At 47.1% G+C, this 21,149-nt stretch overlaps 1 protein-coding gene across 4 annotated transcripts in view; it reads right to left on the minus strand.

Annotated features, from left to right (window-relative positions):
* The window catches only part of Bace2 (beta-secretase 2), a 127,582-nt gene that overhangs the window by 79,198 nt on the left and 27,235 nt on the right, over nucleotides 1-21,149 (minus strand). For all 4 annotated transcript variants that reach the window (XM_021229410.2, XM_040750388.1, XM_040750389.1 and 1 more), the window contains exon 2: nucleotides 4,988-5,076. In XM_021229410.2, the coding sequence (XP_021085069.1) occupies nucleotides 4,988-5,076 (89 nt within the window). The remainder of the gene's footprint in view (nucleotides 1-4,987; nucleotides 5,077-21,149) is intronic.

Here is a 21,149-nt window from a genome sequence, read left to right on the forward strand (position 1 = left end):
TTGAAGCCAAAAACGGAAATTCAGGCCATCTTGTTTCAAGATAAAGCCACCATTGTTTCTAGAGAACACAGAGAGGCGGAGTTGCTGAATTCAAAGGCGAGTCCCTGGGTCAGCTCTGGTTCTACCAAGTCACCCCACCCAGTGAATGCCGAGGCTCCTACAGACTTCTTCACAAGGCTTCTGTGCACACTGCAGAATTTGGCATTGGTGGGCTTGGTGGTTTGGACCTTGTGAACAGAGCTGAATGGATGGGAACATTGAGCCTGACCTGGTGGTTCAAGCTCTCAGGCTCCAAAGAAGCCAGCTCCTGATGGACAGGTCAACCACAGACAGTCTTGAAAAGTTATCCGAGCAACCAACTGCATGAAACTGTCACCTACTGCACGGAAAGACATCTGTGGGTCCCTCTGATCTCTTTAAAGACATCACAAGGTGGCCCTTTGGTTCCCTAATCTCACTTATAGGCATCCTTGAATCAAATGACTCAGTTCATTGCTTCAGTGTTTCTGCGGGTTTTGTCCCAGATGGAGTGCGGCAGTGAGGCAACATTGATGGATAAGCATGCTTAGGCTCCTGAATGACAGTCGGTTAAGTGAGGTACATATCCGATCTTTCTCCAAACCAGATTGATGGAGGCCATTTTATTGGCTGAAGAGAAAATGCATTTGAAAAAAAAAGTGTAGCCCTTTTCCCTCTTGCTGCATAGTTATAGAGCAGGGTATTCAGCAACTGCAAAGAGGGCTCATGATGGGGACAAGTCACACAAGTGACTCACAGTGGCTGATCACCTTCCATAAATCAAAGAGATCTTCTCAAAGAACCCTGAGCCCAATCTCCAATTACTGCACAATGCTTCAGGAAGTACAAAACCTGAACATCTGAAAGGCTGGGGGCTTGAATCAGAGGCTTCCATGCCCAACCAGAAGCCTTATTATAACAAAGAAACCAGAGGGCCAAGTCGATACTCAAACATTGCAGGGCAGGGGCCCACATCTCCACAAAGGCACCTTTGTCAGAGATCCAGAAGGAAAGAGACTGTTGCCTGGCTTCCATCAGATACAGCGGTTGAAAAAGGTTGAAAAACCTCACCGCGGCCAACATCAGCAAAAGCACTAGACAAACGATCATTTACATGGAGAGCAAATATTCTTTATAATAATTATGTCTCCGTTGACTCTCAGCACAAACAAGCTTCCTCCAATCTCAACAGTCCTCGCTGAGGAGAAGGCAGAAATGGCAAAGACGAGCAGAGGGACGTCTTGCTTTTCCTGGACCTGGGCGTGCTCTGCCGTTCCCCTTTTATTTACTTAAAAGCAGGGGAAATAGATCTGAGGTGGCAGGGCTGAGGGGATGTCTCTGTTCTTTTGTGGGCTTCGCAGGAAGGAAGGCTGAAGGGTCACAGCAACAGTGGAAAGCCCAGGAGTTCCTATCGACTCAGATGAAGGTAGGCCTGAGAAGACTAGCTTGCTGCACGGGATAAAGGAGAATTTCGGCCCACCTCCCATGCACCTGGCTAGGGACACAAAGTCCACCTGAAGGAGGAATGCAAAAGGAGAGAGAGAGAGCGAGAGAGAGAGAGAGAGAGAGAGAGAGAGAGAGAGAGAGAGAGAGAGAGAGAGAGAGAGAGAGAGAGAGAGAGAGAAAGACAGAGACAGAGACAGAGACAGAGACAGAGACAGAGAGACAAAGACAGAGAAACAGAGAGAGAGGAGAGGGAGAGAGAGATAGATGAGAGAGAGAGAAGAGAGAGAGAAACAGAGAGAGAGAGAGCGCGCAACCTATTGGAGCCTGAGAACCAGGGTTCATCCTAACAACAAGCACAGCAGGAGGTCCGTGAGAAAGCTGCCATGCTGTCTAATGTTGACTAATTAACACCGAGTGGTAGAGAACACAGCATCAGCAGCAGTGGACTTTTATTTGCCCTGGCACATTTCAAGAACCACATGGTCTTGTCAAAGGACACCTGGGTGCACTTTGGCCCTGACGGAGCTGAGAATGAAGCCGCCAGATAGTTGCCTCCTGGCTGGACATTGCTTTTACAGTGCACCATATGCAGCTACCCTGTCCACATCAACCTGACTCACGCCAGCCCCGGCCTTACAGCTCCCTTCCCGTGGATCTTACACCAGCAGACGTGAGATAAGGGAAGAATTACCCCACTGCTGGGAGGGTGGGCCATTCACCTGCTTCATATTTGTGGCCTGGGACTTCCTGGTCTGCAAGGGGGAATGGATCTTGGAAGGGAAGGTGCTGCCCTGTTATGGGCTACTGTTACATCAGTGCCAAGAATGGTACAATCCTAGAAGAGGCAGGACATCTCTTAAAAAGTCCAGAATTGGCCGGGCGTTTGTGGCGCACGCCTTTAATCCCAGCAGAGGCAGGCCAATAGGCCACCTCTATAAGGTGTGTGTGTGTGTGTGTGTGTGTGTGTGTGTGTGTGTGTGTGTGTGTGTGTGTGTGTGTGTGTGTGTGTGTGTGTCAGAGGCAGGCGGATCTCTGTTGAGTTCGAGGCCAGCCTGGTCTACAGAGTCAATTTCAGGACAGCCTCCAAAACAATATAGAGAAACCCTGTCTTGAAAAAAAAAGTCCAGAACCATCCACCTGCCACAGAGCTTCATCAAGCTCCCAATATGCATGTGGGTGGGAAGCTATTTGTATGAGCCCCAGGGGGAACCTCCCTTTCTCATTCACCCTAAGTATCATGGGCAGAGTTAACATTCCTCACAGCATTAACTAATGCATGAATGGAAGGCAGTTGACACTGTAGTTTTCAGCTCATGAGGATTCTTTCTTCATTTTAGAAAATCCCATCAACTGCCCAAGATGACCAGGCATCTGGTCTAAGCCAGTTGCCCAAATGGCCTACACTGGGTCCGGGTCTCATTGGGCCCACATTCACACTGGTGTGCAGCCTCCAGCATCCTCTGTATGTGTGCCTCTCATTGGACATGCTCGTATGATGTCCTGAGTACTTTATTCACGCCACCTCATTCCTGACCCTCAGGCTCGGTGGAGTGGGCCCGCCCAATACTTGAGACTGGAAGTATTTAGTATTTCAAATTAAGTTTTCCTGAAATGTTTGTCTATACATAATGAGATACCTGGGGAAGGGGACCCACACCTAAATGAAAACTTCATTTCTCTCTCTGTCTCTGTCTCTGTCTCTGTCTCTGTCTCCCTCCCTCCCTCCCTCCCTCCCTCCCTCCCTCCCTCCCTCCCTCCCTCCCTCTCTCTCTCTCTCTCTCTCTCTCTCACACACACACACACACACACACACACACACACACACACACACACACACGTAGGAGGAAACAGCACTCCACCACTAGCCATGTGACTTATTAGAGGCGCTTACAGATGAGGTAATAAAAGGGCAGTTTACCGCACTGCTAACCACATGCTAAAGACATATAAGGACGTAGGCAATGAACTACATCACTAGCCAGGCCCACTTTTGGGCATGGCTAGGGGCATGTACGGAGAAAGGAATAAAAGACTGAGCAGCAGAACATCTCGCCCTCTTTCCGGCTTCCAGTTCGGCGTCGGAAAAATACTCGGCTCATCTGGGTTGCTTGTTTTTCTCTTGTGAGTAATTTCTACAATAAATACTTATACTCAATAAGTGTGCCGTTTATCATTGTAGCATCACACACACATACACACACCTCACAAACGTGGTCTGCAGGTCACTGTATACAGTAGTTTTGGTACATTTGTGTCACACACACACACACCTTACAGAGGTGGCCTGCAGGACACTGTATTCAGTAGTTTTGGTACATTTGGGTCACACACACACACACCCCTTACAAAGGTGGTCTGAAGGTCACCGTATACAGTAGTTTTGGTACATGTGTGTTGTGACTGGCCTGGGGTCAGTAGTGGAACCCGCTACTTGCAGGATCATGTGGCTACTCAAAGCATTTCAGGTTTGGGAGTATTTTCAGGTCTTTGGATCAAATACGTAACACCTGCCCTAAGCTCAGACTCGTAAGACTTATGTATGTGATAGTTATAAGGTCTTTGATGTCATGTAGGAGCATTATGAGGTATTTGTTGCAAGGTGTCAGTTGCAAGGCCTAGGACCTGGAAGCTGGAATTCAGGAAGATTCCTCGTTCCTTCATCTCCTAGGCTACAGGGTTAAAAATGAGAGGTCTGTCCTGCTCCGGGGCAGCAGTCCAGAGGGTATGATGGGAGTGGGTGGGGGGCTGTATAGGCACAGAGTCCTGGGTGAACCACCAGTGTGACCAGGACAAAACAGCAAAACCTCCAGATCCCAACCAGCTGGCACACACATAACCCAGCCCCACTGGCACACACACACAGAAACTCCACCCACTCCACATACATGCTCACAGTATAACAATAACTTTTGGGCCTGTCTTCAGTCCAAAATAATCACTGGCCAGGTGTTGTGCCTGAGTATCAATTTGATGTTTTATCGCTATGTGGAGTCATATAGAGGCTCTATGTTTCTTGAGGGAGGGACCGGCACTATTGTACTGAGGTGCTGTGACACGCCACCAGGCACACAGGTTGTCACTGCCCTCTCCAGCTGTGCAAACAGGAGATCCTGACATTCCTGGCACCTGAATGGAGCCTGATATGCTATGGGTGGGACACATGTGGGTGGGCTCACTCTGCAACTACTTTCCCACACTGTAAAATGCAGCTCTTGTGTAACCAAGGAACATATTACAGTTGAAATTCCACAAGGCAAATTTCCCCAAGGCTATCAGGGGAACCTGATATAGATTCCCTGGGAGAAGAAATACACATATGGTATGCATTCATTTACACATATGTGCACACATGTGCATGCCCATAAACACATGTACAAATATACAAATGTGCAACCATGTACACAGGTCCCTTGAAATGACATAGAATTATCTTCTGGCTGTTTTGTTCTAATACATTCTCAAAGATGCAATCCAGGACACACCCCCCAAGGTCAGCCACTGAAGCTGAGGACAAGCCACTCACCTCTCTGAGTCAAAGTAGGAGTCTATGTAGGAATGTGGGGCACCCGCCACCGCGAAGTTACTGCTTCCAGTGTCCACAAGAATCTGTAGCTTTTGTTTTTTAAGGAGAAAAGAAATGGGAAGTTTCAAGTTATTTGAAGACATACCAAGCACAACCATTTATTGACTGGCAAAAACCAATCTCTCCACTGATTGAGGGAGAAATGTTAGAAAATGACATATAAAATTATATGAAAAACCCAACACAGCTCAGGAGGACGCTGCCACAGCAGAGCCAAGTGGAATTTGCCTCAGATACACAGGAGCCTTCCAAACAGGTCTGTTAAACAAATGGTGGCGGGATTTCAAGTCGCTAATACTTGCTAACACAGCCAATTCCTTAGTCTCTCATGGGATTTTTCTCAGGTTCATCCCTGGTGGGGAAATACTTGGAGAACTATTTCTTGGAGTTTCAGATACACCATGGTCTCTGTTCCCCAGGGACCCGCCTCACTATTGGCTTTTCCTCCATCATCTCTCTGCCGAATCCCCGAAGACACTCATCGCAGTATCTCCTTACTCGAATCTATTTTCATTTCACGGTTGCTTTGCCTGCATGTGTGTAAATGTGCCATGTGTGTGCCTACTGCCTGTGGAGCTGAGAGGAGGGTGTCAGAGGTCCTGGAACTGGAGTTACAGATGGTTGGGAACTGAACCTGGGTTCTCTGCTTTGACTCCAGCAAACAGGTATCTCTTTTTTTAACTTTAGTAAAGTCTAATTTTGGGGTAATGAAAGAGGCAGTGGTGGTGGATGGTGAGTTGGAAGCTAGCCTGGGCTACACAGTGAGACCCTGTCTCTAACAAACAAAATCTCAAGCCAAAGGTCTAACAGTGAGCTTGGGCAGTATCTACACCCAAGATAAGACATCCCTAAAACCCTGGTTATCCCTACATGCCCCTTATGTTCTCTTTGCCCTCTTCCTTGGGAGACGCCACTCTCTGTCTTCTATTGGAACAGGTAGGTTTCATCTGTTCTTCAACATTCTGTAGCCACATGATTTTCTTCTATTTTTGGCTCAGTTGCTCTTGAGATTCATACAGGCTGTGGACTATCCTCTCTCTTCTTTCCACCACCAGGCTGCGGTCCATCACTTGCCTCTGCTTCTCCTGATGGGCAGTTGGGGTACCTCTACCTTCAGGCTATTAGACAAAGGCTGCCTGGACATTCCTGTCTTTTTTGTGGATGTTTCTGTTTCTCTTGGGAATGGAACCTCTGGGTCAAAGGTAGATATGCCTTTAAGTAAAACGTCATGGGAATAGTTCCCAAGTCTAGATGCAGGAACTGTACCCCCATGGCAATAATCCACTGGGTTCATGTGCTCTGTGTCCCCCGTAAAAGTCGGTGGTGGTCCTGGTCTTTTTTTTGTTTGTTTGTTTGTTTCAGCCATCTAGTGGGTGTGGGATGCTATTTAATTTGCAGTTACCTGGTGGCTAATGACACTAAGCTGTTGCCCTGTTAAGTTCATTGTTTGACTCATCTGTCCAGTAAGCACGGGTCCCCAGGGGGTGGAGTATATTATTCACCCTTTCACAGCTAGCATCTGTCCTCAGTCCAGACATAGGCCAGCTGTTTAATGATTAAACACAGACTTTAGAAACAAGCACAGAATAAGCAGTTCAAGTCTTAAAGGTTTGAACACTGGAGTTAAACAAACGACAGACAATGCTATTAGGCAGGTGAGGGTTTTTGTTGTTGTTGTTGTTTGTTTGTTTTCATTTGTTTTAGCTTTTTGAGACAGGGTTTCTCTGTTGGTCTGTCCTGGCACGTGCTCCGTAGACCAGTCTGGCCTCGAACTTACATAGATCCACCTGTGTCTGCCTCCCAAGTGCTGGGATTAAAGGCGTGTGCCACCACCGCCTTACCAGGCTGGTGAGTTTTTAATCCAAGACCACTCATCAACAATTTTACTTCTGCCAGAACTCTCAGCTTGGCCAGGCCCAGAACCTTCTCTCTCTCACTGGATGCCACCCGTGCTGGATTTTCCTCCTACTGTCACTCTCTCTTCTTCACTGTCTGGCATTCTTCCAAGTCCCCTGGCAATGGCCCTCAGGGACCCTGCAGAATTGTCACCTGCTTGTAGTGTGCTGATGACCCCAGGCTTACCTGCCCCTGGACTTGGGGTTTACCCGTCCAACATATCTACCTGGACTTCTCTCAGCCACTGACTGCTATTAGGTCTAAATTCCCCCGTCCCTATGAGAAGAACAATGTTTATAAATGGATCAGAGGTGATCAAATTAAGAGGAAATCATTAAGTAGGGCCCTAATGCAGCCTGACTGGCATTCCCTGTGAGAGGAAAACTCTCATAAAGGCAGTGCACAGGGGATGCCATGTGATGGCAGAGGCAGAGTAGTCCAGGGACTGGAAGAGGCAAGGCAGATCTATCCATAGCCTCAGAGGGAGTGGCTATACCAGGATCCTGTGTATTTGTGTGACATCACACTGCTTCTCCTAAGACGTGTTGTTGACACCTTCTCAATGATGTGGCTCTGACCCCTTTGAGCTTCCATCCCTGTCCCTGTAAGCACCACCCTCTTCCTTTTCCTCATTCCTGCTCCTGCGGGACTACAGATCACGTCTACCCTGATAGCTATGGAAAGATGTTCTATCATATCCACTGCACTACAATAACATGCTCGCCCTCTGAGGAGTGTGCCCATCCTCACCCTCATTTACAGAGAGGCTGACCTTCTCAGTTATCTGAGGGTAGAGGCAGAATCAACGTTAGAGTCCAGCCAGTGTGACCCCAAATGTACTCTTAGCCAACCAGCTTCTCTAGCTCCGTGACTCACTACGTCCTGACACTCTCGTTGGCCTTTCATCTCAGGGCTTTCTCTCAATGGCAAGGACTTTTGACATTTCCTCCCATTATGTTTCCAACGCACAGAAAAGAGCCAGGCACAAAGTAGTCACTTGAAGAGTCACCGGACGGACAGTTAAATTATTCTCAATAAAAGATGCTAACTTTGCCCTTGCTGACAGAGACTGAGAAAAATAAGCACACAGGCAGGCCATGGGAATAATCTAAGCATAGAAAGCTGTTGTGCTCGAACTCTGCAGGGATGGTTTGGGGCTGCTGACTTCTTTCTCTCACCTCTCTATAGAGTTGTTTGGATTGATTTCGGATAGAAAAGAATAGGAAATAGGTAGGTGCACATGGAATCCAATTCAAGCCAGAACTTGAAGTTCACCAGCCCCAAGTTCTGAAGCTAAGATATGGATTATATCGGAGTGCCTCATAAACACACAGCGGTCACCAAATAAATACCCATTTATAGCCAGTCCTTGGCATCTGAGGAACTTGGTTCAAGGACCCTCTGTAGATATGAAAAAGCCACCAAGACTCAAATCCTGACATAAAATGCTGTGCAACTGGCCTGGGACCTACACACACCTTCCCATATACTTTATTTACATTTATTTATTTATTTAAAAACAGGATCTCACCTTGTAGCCCCGACTGTCCTAGAAGTCACTCACTATGTAAACCAGGTTGGTCTCAGACTCACAGAAATCCACCTGCCTCTGGCTCCTGAATGCTGAGATAAAAGGCATCCACCACCACACCTGGCCTCAAATACTTCAAATGACCTCTGGCTTATTTGAAGTATCTAGCACAGTATAAGTTCTATGAAAATAAGTATGCTGTTTATGGAGTAATGACAAGAAGTCTGTGTGTGATCAACCCAAACAAAATTTGTGTGTGTACATGCATATATATGTGAACATGTGTGTACATGTGTGTATGTATATAAACACGTATACATACATAGTGTGTGTGTGTGTGTGTGTGTGTGTGTGTGTGTGTGTGTGTGTGTGTGTGTGTAGACCAGAGGTTGATCTTTTGTGCCTTCCTCAACTGTTTTCTGCTTTAGTTTTCGAGACAGGGTCTCTCACTGAACCTGGAGTGCCTTGATTCAGCTAGGCTGGCTGAGTAATCAGTTCCAGGAATTGCCTGTTTCCACTACCCACCTTCTAAGGGCTGAAGTTATAAATGTGCACTACTGTGCCCAGATTTTGATGTGGGTGTGACAGATCCAAACTTAGGTCCTCATGTCTGCATGGGACTTTATCAACCTAGCCATTTCCTTAGCTAGCATTAAAAAAAAAGTGTGTGTGCACACATGTGTGCACGAGTGTGTGTGTGTGTATGCACACATGCATGTAGGTACCCATATGGTGTTGGATCCCCTGGAGCTGTTGTGAGCTACCTGAAATGGGTGCTAGGAACCAAATTTAGGTCCTTGGGATGAGCAGTGAGCACTCTTAACCTCAAAGCCAGTAGTATATCATGCCATATAGTTTGTGTGTGTGTGTGTGTGTGTGTGTGTGTGTGTGTGTGTGTATACATACACTTTGTGTTGGTTTGAATAGGAATGGCCCCTGTAAGTTCATAGATTTGAATGATTGTTTATTAGGGAGTGATGCTAATTGACAGGGATTAGGAGGCATAGCCTTGTTGGACTGATTGTAACCTTGTTGGAGGAAGTGGAGGTGGACTTTGGGGTTTCAAATGCTCAAGCCAGGCCTAGTATCTCTTTCTCTCACTACCTGCTGCCTGTAGATCCAGATGCAGACCTCTCAGCTACTCTCCAGAACCACGTCTGCCTGCATGCTTTCTTCCATGATGACAATGGACTAAACCTCTGAACTATAAGCCAGCACTAATTAAATGTTTTCTTCTATAAGAGTTGCTGTGGTCTTGTGTCTCTTCACTGACTAAGACACACTTCCTTGTGAGGTTTGCTTCTCTTCTCCCATCATGTGGGTACCAGAGATTGGATTCTGGTTGTCGTGCTTGGTGACAGGAACTGTTACCATTGCTGCGGAGTCATCTTGCTGGCTCAGGAGTTTGCTTTTGAGAGCTGTATTTCCCACAGTGTCCGAGGCATCCTACAAGGAAGTAAGTTCATCACCTCCTGACAGCTCTGGGTCCAAACTCTGTTCACCCAACTCTGTGCTGTGACCTGAGATCCTCTCAGGGGAGATCAGCCTGTACCCTAGGATGGGGCCATTTTCTGCAGGCACGTCCACATTCCCAGATGCCTCACTGAGGTCTTCACATAGGAGCAATGGCTTGCTTGAGTTTTGTAGACTTGGGTGACTTTTGTGGAGTCCTCACTTTATGGACTTTTTTCCAGTGTCTTTCCACACCCAGAACTTGATGAGAAATCCAAGGCCGCTCTTACTTTTCCTCGTTACACAGTGGCTTTATTTTCCTCTTTGGATACCTGAAAATTCTTCCCTTAGCTGCAGAGCTCCATAGTGCTATTGATGCATCTTAATACAGATAGCCTTGGTTCAATTCTCCTAAGTCACGGGGCTTAAATTTCCACCGGCAGCTTTAACAACTTCCATAAACTGGGTGGTGTAAAATAGCATACATTCATTCTTACAGGGCTGGAACCCCGACAACCGAAGCCAGGTGTAGGCAGAGCTCTCCCCCCCAGGGAGAAAAGCTCCCCTGAGAAGGGTCCTTCCTGTCTCTTTGGCCTCTGCTCAGTAACCCCCAAACCTCGGGCTGTTAGGAAATTTTTTTCCAAGTCTTCCATTCACTTTGTGACAGTTGCCACGACATCTGCCACTGGATCACATTGTCTACCTTCAAGGCGGCCGTTTGAGTCTCCTCACTGTCTGCAGAGCTGGCTCCTGTGACCTACTCTCTACCAGCTTAAGGGTAACACAGGAGCTTAAGTCAAGTCCACGGTGCGTGTGGAAGAAGAGAGACCCATCGTGGGAAGGGGCTTTGAAACGAAGCCTGCCTGGCACCAAGACTTCTTGTTACCGTCTAGGTTTTGCTCTATCAGTTCAGAAATTTAAAGACAGGAATCGGGCGTTGGTGGCGCAAGCCTTTAATCCCAGCACTCGGGAGGCAGAGGCAGGCGGATCTCTGTGAGTTCGAGACCAGCCTGGACTACCAAGCGAGTTCCAAGACAGCCTCCAAAGCCACAGAGAAACCCTGTCTCGAAAAATCAAAAAAAAAATTAAAGACAGGGAAAATCTCAAGCACAACGGATAGCAGTTGGGGAAATCTCAGACACAGCAGACAGTATCGGTTTGTAAAGGCTTTTATTAGTGATGAAGACTCTCTACAGAGTGTCTCTCTACAGAGGGGAGACTTGGGAGCCCAGAATCGTTTTTTCCTTGAGGGTTGGTGGGGAGAAGTCTTCCTCTTCTAATTTAGAGTTGGTCAGTTTGAACAAAGACAGAAGGCTGATAGGCTCACAACTTTGAGGTAAGCATGCTCCAGTCTTGAACTTGACAGAGGCATCCATTAGCAGAGGGGCCCCTCTGCTACTGGTATGGGAAAGATCCTTCAGTTAGGCCTTTGTTTCCGGTCAAAAGCAGGAGGAAGAAGCCAGAAGTCTGTCATGTTTATTTCTATTTGTAGCTCCTCTCCCTCTCTGGCTGTCCATCAGGGATCTATCTATTTTAAGTCCCTCAGCCTAACTGACCAGCAGACACCATCAGCTCTGCCCTAATTGTAACCAACATGTAACCAACAGACCTAAGTGCTTCTGGTTGCTGGGCAGGAGATGATGGCTTGAAGTTTCTTGGGTAGAAGAAGGGATAGAGAGCTGAAGGACGGAGAGAAAGCAACAGAGCCCCTGAGCACTTGGGATTGTCTTCCGAGACAACCAAGGGATGTCAGACCTCTGAAAGAGGAGAGGCTGTCAGGAAAAAGACACGTCATCTAAAAACAGTAACCAGATCATTACAAGTTATAGACAATAAAACCCACAGATTCTTGAACGCGAACGACTGTCTCCCACGGCCATTGTTAGGCCACAGCACAAATTGCTTTTGGGGTCTCACTGGCAACCATGCACCCGAAATGCCAGCCTGTCCCCGAGCCCTGCTCTTACTGTGTGCTGCCAGGCAGCCTGGCATTCCATAGTCACCCCGACTACTCCTGCACGTCTAGGCCCAGGCAGGGCGGCTGCAAGATCATTGTCTTCCGCACAATGGTCCCAGTGATGGGGGCTTTCTCAGTTGCTGCTCCACCCTTTCTCCTCCAGGGTCAGGAATTCCTCCTAGCCTCCGCTGGCTGCCATGAACACGGCTCTTTCATACCCCCATCCTTGCTTCTGCCCCTCTGCTCTCTGCCCTCCCTCCGCTGGAGCTGAGAACACAAACTTAGAGGAAGCCAACCCCAAACAAGAACTTGTGTGACTCCAACCATTTCTTACTGCTGCCCAGGTCTTCTGTGCTGCCATGTTTCCCCAGCAAGCTTAGCACAAGTCTGCTCAATTCAGAGGTAGGGCCCCACAAGCAACACCCGCCCCCCCCCACCCAGTGCTTATTCCTAGAATGTGAGGCAGGAGAAGAGAGATTGCCCAAAATAGTTAAGTATTACGTTTTGAATGCAAAATGCCCCCCCACCATAGGCTCACGTGTATAAAACTTGGTCTTCATCTGGTGGCACTATGTTGGGAAGATCAGTCCCTCACTGGTTGACCTTGGCTGATGGAGGCCTTGAGAGTTTAAGGCACAGCCCAACTTCTGTTCCCATTGTCATGTGCCTAGCTTCCAAATGATCCCACCAACATGGACCAAGCTACCCCAGGCTCCGGGTCTCTCTGCTGGACACACACACCAGAGAAGTCCACCACTACCTCACAGCTCCAAACCAATGCACACTTTGAACCCTTTGCTCATGTGGCCTCCAGACAGCACCAAAACCCATGATGCTTCAGAAATATCCCACCGTCGTCCTGACTGTCTGTCACAGGTATCCCTTCCCCTAGCATTCCATGGTGCCCATTGTTACCACACTGAAGTACAATTGTTACAGGTGACAGCCCCGGGGTGGGGTACCCTCTCTGACACAAGACCCACGTGACGGTCGGGAGAAGCAAGCAGGAGATCGACTCAAACAAACTCCACCTTCCATCCCAGTTTGGACCCCTTCTCCACTTGACTTATTGAAAGTTAGCCCCTGGTGTGATTGCATTAAGAGCAGGGCCTTCAGTAGCTGAGTGAATGAGTGAGTAAGTAGTTGGGTAGGTGAGTGGTGAGTCCATAAAAGGGAGCCTCACAAATGAGATTAGTGTTGTTAAAAAAGCACTCAGAGAATGTCTCCCCTTCTTCTGTTGTCGAAAGAATGCCTCTGCAAACAATAACCAGACACCTTGACCTTGGCTGAACTTCCAGAACATAAGAAATGAATGTATGCAGCCAAGAGGCACCCAGCACAGGCATTTGTTATTGTAGCCTCAGATGAGAACAAATGTCCCTTAATCAGGAGACCAGAATGGAAAAAATAAGGACAGTTATGAGAACCATGTGACGAGCCACAGGCCTGCCTCCTGCTGCAAACCAGCATGTATCGTTCTGCCTGCACCCCTCCTAATCTTCAGTGATGCATTGGGCAATAACTCCACAGAGAGCCATTTGCTAATTGCTGCAATAAGGTAAAATGTGGCATTAAAGGGAAAAACTGGGTGATTCATCTAATTAGTGATGAGCCCAAGATTTCTCAGATACCACTGTTTCTTCCCCAGCAGGTTAATAGATATGGAAAAGCAGCAGATAATTTAAATAATGGTGTATTTAACACAACGGTTCCTAATTGCATTACTAGCCCATCTGCTGGAGTCTGCCAGCCAGCCCAGCCCACAGCACCCACCTGGCCTTCCTGCCCTGCCACTGGGACTGTCTGCCCACATTCACTTATGGGAGGGGAGGGTTATAGGTACTGATTTCCTTAATCGGGTTCTTCCAAGGTTCCTACTCTAGAAATGAATCTCATAGACTTAAGCATATCTTTATAAAGAAAGCAAAAATAATTGCCATGTAGCATTTTGCCACAACCCCAGATTATTACTATTTTTCTTAGTAAACAAGGGGGGAAAATATCACTTTCAAAGAGCACCACTTAACATAAACAGATGTTGCTGAACTTGGCTGAGAGGAGGCTAGCTACACAATTTATTCAGGCTGTGTCCTGGGTTTCATTCTTGTAGCACCAAGTCCTTAATAGGAAGACACATGTTGAGAGACATGCAGGTTCCCAGCTGCTACCAACTGCCATGTGGGTGGGGGTTCAGCTGGAGCATCTTTATCTGGGTCCCACTTGCCCTAGGAATGTATGGCATCAGCAGGCTAAGGACGGCTGGAAAGGCTAGAACTGTATACAGCAAGCACTCGGTGCAAAAGGCACTTGCCTTTCAGAACCCAAGGAGTCACCCAACTCCTGAACCCCAAGGCCCATCCTGACCCTGGAGCTGCTACTAGCCTTGCAGAGGACCAGAGACCTCCACACCCTCATCCCCACCAGGAGCTATGGAAGTCTGGAAACGTTGGGAACAATGCATCCTGGCTATTCAGAGTACAAAAGACGAATTTCAAGGATGGGGAAAGACTCTATACCAAACCCTCAGCCTATGCCTGGCAATGAGTCTGTTTTGAAGGATCCACTGATTGACAGATTCAAATTCATTTCACAGCTCTTGACTCAATGCATACCTTGCAAGTGTTCTCTTTAAAAATGCATTGATTTGGGGTGTTAGGCCTGGATTTGAACCCCAGTTGAGCCTGCTACTCACTGTGTAATCTTTGAGGTCTAAACACCCTCTGGAAGCCTAGGTATACAAAGATCACATGAATGTCACTCTATAGAAATACCTTGTTGAACTTTTGTTTCTTGAAGACATTACACGATAGTGTGAGGAATTCCTACGGAACTGACATCACTGCCCAAACTAACTGTATCAGAGTATCCGTCACACCTCCTCCTTCCTGTTGTGAGGCTGGGGCAGCTAAAAGTCCTGGGCTGGCAGTGACTGGTATACTCAGCAGTTTTCCCATGGGACACAAGGTCTGGTCCTGTGACAAACAGTACTGGAATAGGTGGGACATGCTTTGGAACCTCTGGGAGTGATCTGTGTGGGGGGAACACTTGTCCATGGCTGGACCACAGCTGAGTTGCTTCTAGACAACTATCTAAGGACTAGGAAGACTATAGTCACAATGCCTGCTCTTCCTTCCCTACCCTAGTTAGGGTCCCCTGTCACCCAAATGTCTTGCTACTCCATCTCCTTCAATCTGTTCTCTCTCTCAGCCAACACTTCTGTTAAGTCCATGTGTCTGCTCTATTGTTAATTCCAGCATCTCTGTGAGAGTGCCTCTTGTCCTCCTCCGTCTCCCCACCAAGTACCAAATGGAATCTTTCTATCCTGAGCTCTGGACACAGCAAGTACTCTGTAGTATTTAATGAAGCCTAGAAAATGAGTGAGTGGATGGATGGATGGATGGATGGATGGATGGATGGATGGATGGATGGATGAGTGAATAGAAGGATGGGTAAATTGGCAGATGCATAGAAGGAAAGATGGGTGGGGACCTTCTCTCTGAGGCCATCCTACCTAAGATACTCAGGGCTAATAATTTTAAGCTATAGGTTCAGGTAGGTCCCAGGATGGATACGAGCCCATGGTTTTGGTATACTCGGGGGACTTGCAGCCACAACAGCTTTCTGATTTGGTGTGCTTCTCCCATTGAGTTCCTACTTGCTTCACGCATAACCTGTGGCTTTCCCCTGCTGGATTCTGCTTAGGAATGGAACCTACTCCTCTGATGGTAGGTGACTAGGGGGCACGTAGGGTAGGTTAGCAGGCCACACAATCCTTAACAGCCTCACCGCCTGTGACCATGTCTCCCTCCTAGCCTACCCACTATATCCCTTATCTGCCCCAGACCTCAGTACACCCACAGGTTGGATCTTCTTTGGAAAGTGAGGAGTCACTATTAATGACTGTGGAATTTATTTTCTGAGGGATAAAACCATTCTAAAGCTGAGTTGGTGACTATGCAGAAGTGCCTATACACTAAATACCACTGGAGAGTACGTTTAAATGGATATGTTGGGTGATGTGCAAATTTCATCTCAAATTGGTTTTTAAAATATAAAAAATGTAAGTTAAAAACACAAAATAAGTAAAAAAAATAAGTTTAAGAGACTCCTCTCTACTGAGGGGCATCCAGTTCCACTGGATAACTGGAACCTACAAAAACACTCTCCCATGAGTGGGAGCAGAGTAGATTCATTTCCCAAATTACATAAGCCCCACCCCTGCTTTAGAGAACCCGTGATGGCTAATTTTGGCTGACAACTTGATACAACTAGGAAGGGGAAACCTCAATTATAGAATTGCTTCCATTATAATGGCCTGTGGATATCTATGGAAGAATTCATTTCAATTAATATAAGAGAGCCCAGCCACTGTGAGTGACACCATCCCTACACAAGAAGGCCTGAGCTATATATTGAAGACAGCTGAACAAGCCAGGGAGAACCAACCAATAAGCACCTTCCTCCATTGTTCTTACGTCTGCGCTTACTTGAGGTCCTGCCCTGACTTCATTCTAATGCAGTCGTTCTCAACCTCCATAATGCCGAGACCCTATAATATAGTTCCTCACGTGGTGGTGACCTCCAGCCACAAAATTATTTGTTGCTACTTCATAACTATAATTTTGCTACTGTCATGTGTAGTGTAAATATCTGAAACGAAGGACATCTGATATGTAATTCCTGTTGAGAAAAACTCACACTGCTCTAATGGGTTGTAACCTGTAAGACGAAATAAAACTTTCCCTCCACAAGTTGCTTTTGGTAAGTGTTTTATCATAGCACCAGAGGAGCAAACTAGAAAAGTTCAACAGGACTTGCAACTCTTTCCATCCTCAGAGATGGGTCCTGTGCAGGCTATCCAGGAATGCCTAGGTAGAGACTGTGACAGCCTTTACTATGCAAAGAAACAGATGGCAGTCCTCAAACCTACTGTCCTTAAACATACCTAAAGGCTCCACTCAGTGACTCAGGATGCTGAGAATGAAGACAATGGCCACAGGTTCCCTTTGCAACAGGCAAGCTCCTGAGGTCCCAGGAACATGCCATGGCAGCTCATGGCTGCCTGACCAGGGACAGGCAATGCCAGGCAGGCTAGGTCCAAAGGTCTTTTCATCAATGTCTCAATGTCACTCTGCATCATGAACGCAGAAAGGAAGCACAGACTGGAAGGGGAGGAGTTACAAACAGCCTCATGTCCACCCAGCTTCTCATATCCCTGGTGTGATGGAATGAATGGGGCTGGATGTGGCCCTCTGTTTGGTCTGTCCCTTCTGGCCTTAGGCAACCTTCTCTGTGGAGCGGGGACATGAGGGCAGGAGACTCTGCAGGAGAAATCAAAGGGCCCTCTCTCCAGAGGACACCCCCAGAGTTGCAAAGTTTCTCTGAGCCTCTGAAGTTACACTCAGCCTCCTTTGCAGGGTATGTGCCCACTAGTAAGAAAAGAATGAGGACAGACGTTGCCAGTCATGAGTCTGTCACAAGGCTGAACTCCATTCACCACGGCCAACGAAAGCAAGGATCATTTCCCAAAGAAAAGGAAGTCCTCACTAAACTACTGTAAAGAAAGTATCACAAAGACAAAAGACACTCTGTCCTCAGTTTGGTGGCACTGGGGACAGACACAGTGGTTTCTTGAGCCTTTCCTTTCCAAGAAGACAAACCAGCAGCTCTCAAGCATCCAAGAACCTATTCGACATTTCCAGGGGGTTAGGAGATGCCATTTATGCCTAGAAATGACCTCCTCTGTCCACTTTCCAGGGGCTTAAACAGGCCTTCTTCCACATTGTGATTTGCTTCCCAGGTGTCCCTTTCACTTCAGAACTGGTGAGTAAGACCGAAAGTCACTGGGGGAGACAAACTTTCTCTAGAAGGACACAGTTAACCTTCTGTAGTTCCCAACACTCAAATACTGTCACAGTTTTCAGTAAATGTCACAAAAGAGAATACACATGCCCACCTCTGCAGCAGAAGATTTCAAGTTCCTTTAAAAATATTACACCTTGAAATTACTTTAGGGATTTGTTTTTATAACAGTGAAATACACAGGAAAGAGTTTCCAGCCCAGTGCCATGGAGTATTTCCACGCTGTGGTATATGTGAGCATCACTTCCAGCTCTGTAATCCTGCAAAGCGGAAGCTCCACCTTCATCAAACCACCTCCCACCCACCCCACTCCTGCCAGTAGCCTTCTTTAAATTTTATCTAGGGACCACACATATGAATGAAATGCCTTTGGAGACCGGCTGACTTCACTCAGCACAATGTCCTTGAGGCTTGGGGCTCACCTATTATTAACCTGTGGTGGAGCAAGTGTCAGAATTCCTTATGTCCAGTTTGGTGGTCTCCATACGTTGTTGTGGCTGAGTGCCTGTGTCACTGTATTGAAATGTTAGCCCTCACAATGAATGGTGTGAGGAGGCACCTGTGGGCAGTAATAACCCACGATGAGATCGTCTTCACTATAAGAAAATCCCGAGGAGAGCTCTCTTGCCTTCTTCCTGCTACTCAAGGGTGTGAGAAATTAGCAGGCAATGACCTGAAAGAAAACTCATCAGAGCCTGACCGCACTGGCACCTTGATCTTGCATCTGAGCCTCCAGAACATTGAGACCTGAATTTACTTTTAATAAGAAACCCAGTCTGTAGCATTTTGTTACAGCCTGATCCAAGGCATACTGATAGACACTTTTCAATCCATTCATCCATCTGTTAGTGGAAACCTGAATGACTTCCACCCTTTTGCTACTGTGAAAGATACCACTGTGGACATGGATATGTAAATAACTCTTGGAGACCTCACTTTCAACTCTTTGGTAGAGGCTCAGCTGTTCAGTAAAATAGTGAGCAAGCTAACAGGTCTTCATAATGATGATGGAGATATGGGGCTCTCTACCTAGGAGTCACTACCTTACATGTAGAGGGTCAGTTCTCTTTTCAGTTAATTTTGAATTAGCTATGGGAAGGGAAAGAACCCAAACACACTTCACTGCACATTATACACTGGCTCACAGGTACAATGTACAAATTCTTTTCTCTGCCAGTCGACTCTCTCTCTCTCTCTCTCTCTCTCTCTCTCTCTCTCTCTCTCTCTCTCTCTCTCTCTCTCTCTGTGTGTGTGTGTGTATATGTGCATGAGTGTTTGTGTATCTGTGTGTGTGTGTGTGTGTGTGTGTGTGTGTGTGGTGTAACTCAGAGGACAACCTTGGATATCATTCCTTAGACATTGTTCACATTGGTGTTTTTGTTTGAGATATTGCCAGGTTGGCTAAACTGACTGGCCAGTAAGTCACAGGGTCCTCCTGTCTATGCTCCCTGGAGCTAGGACTCTAGATACGTACCACCATGGCCTGCTTCTTCTGTTATTTCCTACTATATTTATGACCAACCTGCTGACTGGCCTCAAGGGTCAGCCTTTTGGAATTTGATTTTATCTATGAAAATAATGTAAAAATCTGGACTATCTCTGAGTGCCTTGAAATCCCAGAATGGCTGCAGGTTCCACGTCACAAATGAGCAGACACCTCTTGCTGCACTGCTGATTTATTCCAGAATGCTAATGGTGGCTGTTAATCCCAAACCCAGGCTCCTCCGTGTGGGGACTGCTGACTCTGCTTACAGTGGAGTCTTTAAAACATACTGCCCCCCTCACATCCATCTTTCCACGTGCCTCTCTGCTCAGCCAAACTTGGAATGAGTAACACAGATAGGCCGCTCTTTGCAATCTGCTCCCTCTGCCAACTCCAAGCAGCTACTTAAGAAACAGATTATTTCTATGCAGTTCATAAAAGACTTTTCTTTCTTTTTTGTTAAGCTCACAAGAAAAGAAAAAAAACAATTTTAACAGGCATATGGTGATCAAAGATGTCATTTTTCTGCTCAAAGAGCTGGTTTTTTTTAAAAGACCTTCCAGATAAATTCTTTTCAGGATAGGCATGAGGGTCCCACAGGCATCTACATATCTTTATGGCATCCAGATACTTTGAAAGAACACAAACCCAGAAGAGAAACAACAGATGTATCCCTCTTTTGCATTCATGCAGGCCAAATACAGATGTCTTCCTAATTATGGTAAAAAAAAAAAAGTTACATGGAGATCTCCTAGAACATTATAGAAATAGAAGAAACAAAGATGATTAGGAGAAAACATCACAACACATAAACATTGGCAGACTCTCAACCACATACCCTAAAGAACTCCTACATCATTGGTACACACATCTGAGGAGCTACTGAAAATTCCCAGCCGCACCCCAGCTCCAGACCTTCTCTTGGATGCTGGCCCATCCCTCTTGCCTTCCATCCTTCTCTTCATCATCTTCATCAAGTCTTAACTGCTTTTAAGAAGGATGCAATATTCCCCAGCATAACATCATGTTTTCTTCCCCTGACATTGATCTCTAGTCCTGGCCTCATTTCTCTGCTCTCCTTGACAGCAATTCTCTGGAGAGAGCCGACCTGACTGGGCTCCTAGGCTCCAGTTCCTCTCCCTGTTCTCTCACTTGAGCCCAGTACCCCCATGAAAACAGCTGTTTCCACCAACAATGATCCTCGGAGTGTTACACTACCCACAGGACTCTCTCCCTCTTCCACGGTGGGATTGGCATCTCCAAGGGCCTCTTTCTTTCCTCTGCTCCCAGGATACTGTACTACTCTGGTTTCCCTCCTGCCTCAGGCTGCCCCTTCTCAGGGCCTATGGTGATCTTACCTCACCACGGTCACCGTCTGTGGTTGGGACGTCCCAGGGACCACGTATGGCCCCCATTTCCTCTCTGTCTAGGCTTGTTCCATGGGGGAATGTCTGTGTACACATCTCTACACAGAGAAAGCCTGAGCAGAAACGCCTGTCTGGGACATTTGGTTTGAGGCCCAGAACCGGACCTGGGACTCTCAAGTGTTCCATGAGGCACCTCAGTTTTGCATTTCTAAAACTACTCACAGTGGTCATGGCCTCGTTCTCCAACCTTCTTCTCCCCAACAGTTCACTCACCATGAGATCCAATGGGCCTTCTTGGAACCCTCTGACATGTAAGCTCATGGACTTTCTCACCAGCTGTTCCTTCTGCTATGTCCCCTACCATTTTGTTCAGGCCTGACTCCAGGGGCCTTCACTGGACAGCATCTTGCTGGGCCATCTTTACCCCACCATTGCCTTCACACAGTAAGTCTGGAGCAGGCTGTCTTGTCTGTCTTTCCCCACTGACAAGTAAGCTCCAGGAAGGCAGGACCTCTGCTCACCTGCCCTGCACAGGCCACGCCAATGCCAAGTGC

Source organism: Mesocricetus auratus, unplaced genomic scaffold (assembly GCF_017639785.1).
Source record: "Mesocricetus auratus isolate SY011 unplaced genomic scaffold, BCM_Maur_2.0 Super-Scaffold_100008, whole genome shotgun sequence".
NCBI lineage: Eukaryota > Metazoa > Chordata > Mammalia > Rodentia > Cricetidae > Mesocricetus > Mesocricetus auratus.